General features: G+C 40.9%; 1 protein-coding gene across 6 annotated transcripts in view; it reads right to left on the reverse strand.

The window, feature by feature from the left end:
- LOC109904740 (protein diaphanous homolog 2) overlaps positions 1-11,580 on the reverse strand; it is a 624,432-nt gene extending 612,852 nt beyond the window's left edge. For 3 of the 6 annotated variants that reach the window (XM_031790311.1, XM_031790310.1, XM_031790307.1), the window contains exons 1-2: positions 11,486-11,580; positions 10,427-10,814 (exon numbers count right to left, since the gene is read on the reverse strand). In XM_031790311.1, the coding sequence (XP_031646171.1) occupies positions 10,427-10,510 (84 nt within the window). In that variant the 5' untranslated portion in view covers positions 10,511-10,814; positions 11,486-11,580. Of the gene's footprint in view, positions 1-10,426; positions 10,816-11,321 lie in introns of those variants that run through there. The other 3 variants (XM_031790308.1, XM_031790309.1, XM_031790312.1) reach the window with 3 other exon arrangements.
- Positions 11,581-11,890: the final 310 nt, after the last annotated feature.

The following is an 11,890-nucleotide window of genomic DNA, read 5'->3' on the forward strand; positions in this document are numbered from 1 at the left end:
AACCGAACTCAAGAATGTGGAAGGCGTTACTCAATGAGAGGGGACATCACTGAGCTCAAACTGTGCATGTTATATACCCTTGAGCCGCCATCTTAACCGACTTAATTTGGCTTCAATGCGCTATTGAGTCTTCATATAGGAATAATGGTGTCACGTGATTAGGGCCATCACCGACAAAAACAAACCTTGGTCGACTTACTCAAGAAAGAGCCCGATGGTCACACTATGTAAAAAAAAAAAAAAGAAAGGCTGCGATTGTCTGTGTGATTGACGCAGGTCGTCTGACTCTCTCCCTAATGCAGTGAAAAAGGCACCACAGCACAGCAAGTGTTTATTGCACTGTCCGTGCTGTTCCTGTAACATAATTTCATCCATTTAGTTAGCAAAATCCAAAATTTGCTTAGAAAAAACATTCTGTAATCCCTCAACCCTTGCTCTCTTTACGTGAAACATGTAAGCATAGCATGCATGTGAACAATAGGGACTGTTTTTACAAACTCCTGAAACAGTAATGTCGAGAGCAAAAAGAAACTTGAAGCGGGCGAATGTTTACTGGTTGCTAAGGAGGAAACGGGGGAGGTCAGATCTGTGGAAGACTACTAGAAATCAAGAAAAAAGAAGGGTATAGGAGCAAGTGTTGCATGACTATTATGTGTGCCAAACAGTTACATTTAGATGACAATATTATTTTTTCTGACAACTTGGAACAATGTAAACAACAAATAAATGCATATTCAGTACATTCAGAAAGTATTCAGACCCCTTGACTTTTTCCACATTTTGTCATGTTACAGCCTTATTCTAAAATGTATTAAATAGTTTTTCCCCTCATCAATCTACACACAATACTCCATAATGACAAAGCAAAAAAAAAAAAAGTTTTTAGAAACTTCTGCAAATGTCTTAAAAATAAAAAAAACAGATATCACATTTACACAAATATTCAGACCCTTTACTCAGTACTTTGTTGAAGGACTTTTGGCAGTGATTACAGCCTTGAGTATTCTTGGGTATAATGCTAAAAGCTTGACACACCTGTATTTGAGGAGTTTCTCCCATTCTTCTCTGCAGATCCTCTCAAGCTCTGTCAGGTTGGATGGGGAAATTTGCTGCACAGATATTTGCAGATCTCTCCAGAGATGTCCGAATGGTCTCTGGCTGGGTAATTCAAGAACATTCAAGAGACTTGTCCCGAAGCCACTCCTGCGTTGTCTTGGCTGTGTGCTTATGGTCGTTGTACTGTTGGAAGGTGAACCTTCGCCCCAGTCTGAGTGCTCTGGAGCAGGTTTTCATCAATGAGAGCTCTGTACATTGCTCTGTTCATCTTTCCCTCGATCCTGACTAGTCTCCCAGTCCCTGCCGCTGAAAAACATCCCCACAGCATGATGGTGCCACCACCATGCTTCACTGTAGGGATGGTGTTCAGTTTTACCGGGCAGCCAGCTCTAGGAAGAGTCTTGGTGGTTTCAAACTTCTTCCACTTAAGATTGACAAAGTGGGCATCCAGAGTAATGCAGCGGTCTAATGCACTGCATCACAGTGCTTGAGGCGTCACTACAGCCCCGGGTTTGATCCCAGGCTGTGTCACAGTCGGCCGTGACCGGGAGTACAAAATTATATATTTTTTTAAAGAGATTGATGGAAGCCACTGTGCTCTTGGGGACCTTCAATGCTGCAGAAATGTTTTGGTATCCTTCCCCAGATATGTGCCTCGACATGATCCTGTCTCAGAGCTCTACGGACAATTCCTTCGACCTCATGGCTTGGTTTTTGCTATGACATGCACCTTTTCAAATCATGTCCAATCAATTGAATTTACCACAGGTGGACACCAATCAAGTTGTAAAAACATCAAGGATGATCAATGGAAAAAGGATGCACCGGAGCTCAATTTCGAGTCTCATAGGAAAGGTTCTGAATGCTTTGGAAATAAAGTATTTCAGTTTTAGAATAATTTAAAATTAAGTCTGTAATGTAACAAAATGTGGAAAAAGGGAAGGGGTCTGAATACTTTCTGAATGCACTGTATATACAGTACCAGTCAAACATTTGGACACACCTACCCATTCAAGGGTTTTTCTTTATTTGTACTATTTTCTACATTGTTGAATAATAATGAAGACATCAAAACTATGAAATAACACATAGTAACTAAAAAATGTTAAACAAATCAAAATATATTTTATATTTGAGATTCTTCAAAGTAGCCACCCATTGCCTTGATGACAGCTTTGCACACTCTTGGAAATTCTCTTAACCAGCTTCATGAGATAGTTACCTGGAATTTCAATTAACATGTGTCTTGTTAAAAGTTCATTTGTGGAATGTATTTCCTTCTTAATGCATTTGAGCCAATCAGTTGTGTTGTGACAAGTTAGGGGTGGTATACAGAAGTCAATATAATGGCAAGAACAGCTCAAATAAGCAAAGAGAAATGACAGTCCATTATTACTTTAAGACATGAAGGTCAGTCAAAACGGAAAATGTCAAGAACTTTGAAAGTTTCTTCAAGCGCAATCGTAAAAACTCGTAAGGACCACCACAGGAAAGGAAGACCCAGAGATGCCTCTGCTGCAGAGGATAAGTTCATTAGAGTTAACTGCACCTCAGGTTGCAGCTCAAATAAATGCTTCACAGAGTTCAAGTAACAGACACATCTCAACAACTGTTCAGAGGAGACTCAGGCCTTCATGGTCAAATTGATGCAAAGAAAACAGTACTAAAAGGACACCAATAATAAGAAGAGACTTGTTTGGGCCAAGAAACACAAGCAATGGACATTAGACTGGTGGAAGGTGGTCTTTTGGTCTGATGAGTCCAAATTTGAGATTTTTGGTTCTAACCGCCGTGTCTTTGTGAGACGTAGAGTAGGTGAATGGATGATCTCCGCATGTGTGGTTCTCACAGTGAAGCATGGAGGAGGTGGTGTGATGGTGTGGGGGTGCTTTGCTGGTGACACTTTCTGTGATTTATTTAGAATTCAAGGCACACTTAACCAGCATGGCTACCACAGCATTCTGCAGCGATACGCCATCCCATCTGGTTTGCGACTATCATTTGTTTTTCAGAAGGACAACGGCCCAACACACCTCCAGGCTGTGTAAGGGCTATTTGAGATGGTTTGTGATGAGTTGGACCGCAGAGTGAAGGAAAAGTAGCCAACAAGTGCTCAGCATATATGGGAACTGCTTCAAGACTATTGGAAAATCATTCCAGGTGAAGCTGGTTAAGAGAATCCCAAGAGTGTGCAAAGCTGGCATCAAGGCAAAGGGTGGCTACTTTGAAGAATCTAAAATATATTTCGATTTGTTTAACACTTTTTTTGGTTACTATATGATTTTGTATGTGTTATTTCATAGTTGTCTGTGTGTTATTTCATGATGTCTTAACTATTATTCTACAATGCAGAAAGTAGTACAAATAAAGAAAAAAACCTTGAATGAGTAGGTGTTCTAAAACTTTTGACCGGTAGTGTATATTTTGCCTTTAAAGTTGGAGCACATCGACTGGTATTTCCATCAATGAATAAAAAGGGGCCAAATACAGCAAACGGAAACCCTGGGCCACAGCTAGATAACTACTTAGCAAGATACCGAAGAAGAAATGTAATTCACCTTCCATAAACCCAATCCCGACAGTGCCTATTTCATATCCAAATGTTTAGCTAGCTAGCTAACGTTTACATATATTCACTAGCAAGCACAACATAGCTACTTAGCTAGATAATGCAGTGTCCTTAGCTAGCTAGATAACTTGGCAGCTAACACAGGCAGTTATTTCATGTAAACTAGCTAATCCATTGTGATATAATTATATCAATACTAACTAAAGTGGTTAACTAGCGTAAAGGAAGTATTTAGTGCTTTGTGCATTGTGTCTGTGCACTTAGCTAGCTACCATCCCATAGCCTACATTGCATACGAAGTCTGACTGGTTCATCCGTGGATGTACGGAGAAAATGCCTTTGCCATTTTAAAAGTAGAAATGGTTCGTTCGTCACTACCGGATCATCATGCAACAGGTACCGCTTTTGTTGTAGCAAGATAAGGGCCAGCCTCCCACTGTGATAAGTAACTATCAGCAGTTTCTCGGTGTGTTTCATGCTTTCGTGTCTTTCCTTATTTTTTTAACCTTTATTTAACTAGGCAAGTCAGTTAAGAACTAATTCTTATTTTCATTGATGGCCTAGGAACAGTGGGCCTTGAACAACTGCCTTGTTCAGGGGCTGAACGACCAATTTTTACCTTGTCAGCTCAGGGATTCGATCTTGCAAACATTAATTTACTAGTCCAATGCTCTAACCACTAGGCTACCTGCCGCCCCGCCTCAACATCAAGACATTGAAGTCATGTGGAAAGAACCTACTATTTACCGACTCATTTGGGAGTTTACTAGAGTTGGGGGGGTGGGGGGGGTCCTTGCCAATGTACTGTATCGTGATAAAATGTAATCATGAGGTCCCTGACAATACCCAGCCCTAGTAATTTACACCACGTCAAGGTTGAAGAATGAGATTTATACTTCTTTATTCTTCTAATTTCCAAGAACAGGCCTGTATAAATATCTGACAGGGTGATGTCAGCTCAGATGGAGCCGTTTCTTCCACAGCCAGCGTGACTAAAGCATTCTTCACCACTTCCTCTCTCCCACTTCCTGAGTGGCATGAAAAACTCACATGGTCTATTTCCTGCTGTTCTCTTCTCACACAGACCCTCTATATCCACAATTGAGGACCAGGCCCCCAGGGACACCATTAAAAAAAAAATCACAAAATGACATAGCAGTATCAGATATAAATTCTTCTACCTCTATCAGCCAAATTAGTTTTACCACAACAGTAACACCACATCACAACTGAGTCATTGAAATGTAGGCATCCACTACTATTGATATGGTAGGCTTCTGTATACAGTAGACCTTGTACTGTTGTGTTGTATCACTCTTTGGTGGCCATGGCATGTTAGCATATTAGCCGTGTTTGAACTAGGCCTATTCTTTCTTTCAGTATTTTTTTATGGAAGTATCACGCCCCACCTTCACACATGTAGCTGTGACCTGATGCGCACCCTAAGTCCCTAAAAACGTGCCAAAATTTGAATCACTGAGGTATAACAATCCCTTCCTCTCTGTGTGTGTGTGTGTGTGTGTGTGTGTGTTGAACTCTGTGTGACCTTTGAGATACTGATCTACACTAATCCTTTTGCTATAGCTAAAAAGAGCATTGGCGAAAAGGACTATGGCATTCTAGGAATTTGGCAGTCATATGCCTATACTGTCACCTGATCATATGAAAGTTCACATGAGGTACGCTAGTGTGGTTACAATGTAAGATGTCATTTGCTTGATGTTGTTTACTTGGCAAGAAGACAGATTTTACACCTACATCATGGATTTCCATCTTCAGCCTGAGAAACTTTAGCTAGTAGTCCCAACAGAATTCCAGAACATGAACGGAAACCATGTAACCACAACAGTGAAAATAATATAGGATATCTCCCCTGAGAAATGTAATCTCATCCAAAATATTTCATTTAGGCAAAATATACACTATTTTGTTCTCCAATGCTATGAGCAACCATTAACATTGTGAATCAAGGGGTCCAGTAACCCTCCACAATGACAGTCTATTATTCCACCCTACTGTATAATCTCTTATGTCACTTGTCTATTTATCATATAAACCTTGGCATGGAATCTAGCTAGGGTATTTATGCAATAAGTTAGGACATACATTCATACACATTTTATTTGTGCAAGTCTAATCATTAATATAATCTATATGACATATGGGCTAGGCCAGTGTTTCCAAATCCAATCCTCGCATACACCCAACAGCACACATTTTTTTAACATTTCTAATTCACATGGATAGAAATTACACACTTGTAAATGTGAAATAGGATTAAGACTGGAAGACTGGAGTTGGCAAACACTGGGCTAGGCTACAGTATGAATTTGACAAATCAACCAACTCCAAATTTGGAGGAGATTACGTTTTTTTTTTTTTTTCCTGTATTGTACAATCATGTCATCAGTCATACCACATAAATTGCTTCACACATGAAGTCAGAGAGCAGTCACAAAACATGTCAGTATGTCAATGTCAACATTATTATTATGCTGACATGCTTTGAGAGCAGCTCTATTCAAATATATTTATGACTACTACACACTGAAATGTAGAGTAAATAAGCTTTTCTGCCTCTCAGTTAATTAAATTGGCTTTCACGTATGTTAACTGAATCAAAATCTTTGAGATTCACTTACATTAAACAAGTTGAAATACAGCTTAGCATTTACTCTGTTTCATTATTAAGACAGTATAACCCACATAATCCTCCAGTTGTCAAGGGATCTTGGGGTACATATGGTGGCACACTTCGCTCTCTCTCGCTCTCTCTCGCTCTGAGGTCACAATTTACTCTGGAATGCAGAGGAGGGGGCTCTAGGTCTGGATAACCGGATCTCCTGAATTCCTTCAAAATGACTTCTATTCATTCCGTTAGAAGTCAAAGGTGCTTGGCGGTTATACTTTGATAACTGCAAACATGGGGCAACCAAAAATGACTCAGACATGACAGACAACCTGATAAAAGTGGCCTTAACCTTAAAATCATCTGAGGTGTTATCCAGATGTCCTTGGCTGTTATTTTGTGTCCACATCACAAGCCAGAGCCCAGATAGTGTTGTTGTGACGTTATCCTGCCGATGACTCAATAAAACAAACACCGCTTTCAAATGTTTGTCTCCTCACCAGAGTCGCTTTCAACAGTTCAGACTGAGCCTTTCGCTGAAGTCTAAAGGATACCCACGCTAAAGGGAATCATACTGTCCTGCCACCACAACTCTCAGTGGTGCTGCTTTGAAATGACAACCTCCACCTCTAATCCACCTTAAAACACAGACTCATCACTATCCCTAAATTCTGGCCTCGATCCACACACATTCCCACTGATCACAGACAATCTCCGAATCTCTTTCTCTGGAAGAAATCAAGGGTGGCAAAGTCAGGGAAAGTGTTGGGAAATATTTTGGCGTGTATATAAGCCTGCGTGCATCTAGGCATGCATGTGCAAAGAGGGGAGAAAAAAAGGAGGGAAAAACTAAAAGTCAGATCAAGGCTCCACCCAGGGATGAATGATGACTTCCTCCCTCCACTCTCAGGCCATCTGGGTTAGCAAGAGCCAGAGCACCCAGAGCACGGGCCTGCATCTCTTTGCCTTGGCTGCACTGTTGAGGATTAGGCAACACTAGTGAACATGCCTGAGACCTCTTAAGGATTGTGTAGCGCGCAGTGAGCTCACCGAATGAGAGAGTCCTGGGATGACATCAGCATTCAGCAAGGCAGTAGTGAGGCAGCACCTAAGAACACTAAAGACCGGACTGTGGTGTCAACGAATGGAAGGCAGTGGCTGGGCGACTGGAGGACATTTAAGAGTTACATGGTGTTGTTGTAACGCTCTACATTTCCACAACATTTAAATACCACATGAACTGCACCCTCTTGGGAGACCATGGGGGTTCTAGTCCTACTATGTCATTACAGTCTACAAAACACAGGGGTTTTCTGCTGGCTAGAAATCACAGCCATTCTATTTACATTAGTTAACCCTGCTGGAACACATACCAGAGATTACAAGTTTTGTGCCTCCAGCATTGCACCCCATTCCCATTCCCTCCCCACTGCCTGCAACCCAAGAGCTAGAGGAATTATTTATTTGTTTTGTTAGTACTTCTCATCACAGTCATTCTTGGGCTGGGAATTGCTAGAGACCTTGCGATACAATATCACAATACTTAGGTGCCAATACGATATGTATTGCGATTTGATACTGTGATTTTATTGCGATTCGATGATTCGAACATATTGCTCACCAGCAGAGGGACAAGAGAGAGCAATGATAAAACAAAAAAAGTGCTGAAAACAAATTGGCACCATATTTTTTTTTAAGGAGGAGAAAACTCGCTATGAAGAAAAAATATGGGAGTTTTGGTACAGGTACAGCCAACTAGCGCAAAAAGAATATTGCAATATTGTCAAAGCGATGCAATACAATAATATCATCAAAAATAATATCCCGATATGTAACTAGCTATTTATTTATTTATTTATTTATTTATTATACACAGAGCTCTGTGTGGCTGCTCCTCTGGTCTAGTCTTAACTTGAGGCAACGAGAGGTTTCCAATTGCATAAGCCGAATGGAGCAGCTCACCAATGGGCAGATTCTCCCAGTCACAACAGCCCTACTGCTCAAGACAGAAGAGTCCTGCCCATCGCAGTCAGGACATAGTTGAGTAAAAATTGGAAGGCATATTTGGTAAACAAAAGTCATAAAGTCGGCCAGATAGCCATCCTGCTCTTTAATTTTAGGCTAAACGGATAATCTTCTTTACCTTAGTGGTGGCCAAGGTTAGGGCATTGTCCTGGATAACTCATCATCTCTCTTGATCCACAGATTAACTGAATGAACTCGCTGTCATACTAGACTTAACTACTTAACATGCTGGCCTTGTACAGGAACCCTTCCCAGGTTACACTATAGTAAGTCAGTGACAGGAAATGTAACAGTGTCAAGACATGTGATCAGCTCAACTGTATGCCTACATCCTGGTTGAGCACAGGAGGCAACTTTGCCTTCTTTGACTTTTGCTCAAGGAGCTTACAAACAGCAGGGCAAGAACAGTCCACTGTACCGCAGTTGATTGACAACTCTGGTGGCACAGAAAGCCCTGTGGCGGCAAGTGGCAAAAGTTAAACTTTTTTCGATTCAAGCGGCAGAGGCAAATATGCGGCTGTGTTCTCATGTAGAATTTCCACTTTCCCTCCCCTTGCGTTTCTGCCGCTGTTTGAAACCTGCTTCTTTTACAGCCCATCTTTCCAACCAGTTTTAGTTTCCCACAGGGTGAGTGGAGCGGTTATTATGATGACCACACTGAAGAGAGACCACATCCCTTCAGTGTTGTAATTAAGACATGGGAAGAGTCCACCTTAAAAAAAATCCTGAGATTGTCCTACATACACTGGTGACTAATTGAAAAACGAATTGACTAATTGAAAAACTATGAAAAACAGTTAGTTGATGAGAGGTCGAAGGAGAATGGCAAACAGGTAAATAACGGCGCAGTACAACAGTGGTGTGCAGAACGGCATCTCGGAATGCACAGACGACCACACCGGGTCCCACTCCTACCAGCTAAAAACAAAAAAGAAGCAGCTCCAGTGGGCCCCCAATCAACAACACTGGGAAATTGAGGAGTGGAAAAACATTGCATGGTCCGATGAATCCTGGTTCCTGTAATGGTGTGGGGAATGTTTTCCTGGCACACGTTAGGTCCCTTGGTACCAATTGAGCAATGTTTCCATGCCCCAAAGAATTCAGGCTGTTCTGGAGAAAAAGGGGTGTCCAACCCAGTACTAAACGGGTGTACCTAATAAACTGGACACTGAGTGTATATCAACCAATGTGGGGGTAACTAAACAACGCTAGACACTATCAGACTAGGCCGATAGGGAGACTCCAAAGCTGAATTGAAGAATGAAATAAAGTCTGTTAGATACAAGCTATCAGTTATTATCAACAAGTAACTTAGCTGCCTAGCCTATGCACTGTTGCTTGGTGGTTGTTCATGTCATAGTGCTATTAATACCGTTTAGTTTGGTTCAGGTTTTATCTATAATGCTGACACTCATGCACAGCACAAAAGACTGCTCTGCAAACCACAAGGACTTGTTCTGCCCTCATGGTCAGCAAGTTGCTGACCTTTCCACTTAAACCATCTCTGCAACATGAATGCTTTGATGTTCAAACTATCAACTGTAATGGAGACCATATCGAAGGCCTCACCTGGTACTTGTAGGAAAGACAGATCAAAAAGCATAGGGTTTTCAAAAGTAACTTAAGTGAAATACGAGCAGCCATCTAGGCTAAAATATGACTATTACATTAAATAGTAATACGATTCCCATTTGGGGCTGACAGCCCATCAATAGATATTTTTAAGCGTGTCTTGCGCCACAAGGACGCAGTGCATGACATGTGATGTAGTCAACTCCCCAGGGTTACTAGCGTGAGCAGTGGGGTTGGTTCATAAACTGTTGTGATGGATTGACTTGGATTGACTTAACACACGGGCATACAATTGAGGTGATTGACTGATTAAAAAGGTCTAATGCAAAACAGTAAATGGGGCATGCGCATAAATTCCTTTGCATGGCTTTCAACACCCAAACTTATTTGTAAAACTGATTCACTCATAACTTGCATGCGAAAACTATCTAACAATTTACGTAACTTGGTTAAAATGACATTATATTGCAATGGGAAGTCTGTATATCAGTTAACCCTTGAATGTCAAATAACAGGACACAGTTCAGGTTAACTTTTCAAAGGAAGTTGGCTCAGAAAACTCAGAAAATACCTACCAGTTTTTTGTTTTTACTTTCATCCTCTTTTTCTTTCTTTTTATTAGGTTTATTAGGATCCTCTCCACCACTTGCTTGATCCATTTTGAGATTTAGTTCCTGTACAGACTTCAGAAGACTCCTCAAAAGTAAACTCCACCACTCTTCTGAACACTTTCAAAAATACCAGAGTTAGGTTTCCTCAAAACCCATGCCATTCAAGTTGGCTTCAAATAAAAATGTTGGTAAAAGTATTCCAAAGTACGGTCCGTTTGTTCTTATAATTGTATCCAGCTGAGAAGTAAAACACTTTTGCTTGACGAAGAAAGGTGTGGCAGGGTAGCCCTGTATCCATCCAGATGTCCCTTTATCACAGTAGCAACGGTCTCAGTCCAAACCGCAGAGAAATCTGGCGCAAAAAGAACAAATTATATATTTTAGAATGTCAATGGCAATCGTTCTCACTTGTGGTGCACAAATGTTTATCTAAAATCACTGTACCGCTCCATGTTGACACCTGCTTTCAGGAATAACCTACTTATTATGCAGGTACCTTTGCTGTGAATAGCGTACATCGTAATACCGTACAGCAATGTGTTAAAAACAGCCAGTCAACGGTTTGTTTTAAGAAGAAACAAGATGTTGCCATTTACTTGCGTGGAATACAGTTAAATAAATGCATTACTGTTACACAAAACAAACTTAGTAGCTGACTATGTAGCATGGATATTAACAATGTAACAACCTAATACAAATGTAGCAGTGTTACCATGATTAAATGAATAGTTTACACTGTCAAGACACATTGTAAACATGCAACATTACTGCCAACAAATCCAAAATATTAATGAAATGTATTTGAAATATCAAACATTTTATAGGATAGGAAAACCACCGTTGCTGCCTAAGCGCTTACTTTAGAAATGCCTTACAAAACGGGGAGCAAATACATTTTATTTGACCTGATTAGCTCCAATAAACTTAATTGACTTGCTGCAGTCGCTTAAAATATGTAAACAATGTAGCAATTAAATAAATCTGTCAAAGACAACTCACAAAATATCATCATCCCAAGCTTACCATTTCAACCAAACGTGAGAGCCAGGCCCACTGTAGTTCTGCTCACCGAACATTCCGATTCGCCCACGGGCCATGTGAGGAAGCAAGGATTCCGTCAGCCATTGGTCACATCAGCGATCACTCGAGGGGTCGCGGTTGCTGGCGTCAACCAGGAGGAGACTATTGTTGAAATTGAGAGGTCAGACTGATTTCACAGCGACTGGATAGGGTTTAAATCATACAAGGCTCGCAGCGGACATAAGGAAATCCAGCAAGCGTTCGTGTACGTTTCTGTTCATCGTGGCATGTTTGTGAGAGACTGATAGCGCGAAACCGCGAACCGAACACAATAGGTTGCTTATATTTGATATAGCTAAACTACAAATGGAGGAAAACTATAAAATATTTTAGACTGATCCAATAGAA

This window comes from Oncorhynchus kisutch, linkage group LG15 (genome assembly GCF_002021735.2).
Source record: "Oncorhynchus kisutch isolate 150728-3 linkage group LG15, Okis_V2, whole genome shotgun sequence".
Taxonomy (NCBI): Eukaryota; Metazoa; Chordata; class Actinopteri; order Salmoniformes; family Salmonidae; genus Oncorhynchus; species Oncorhynchus kisutch.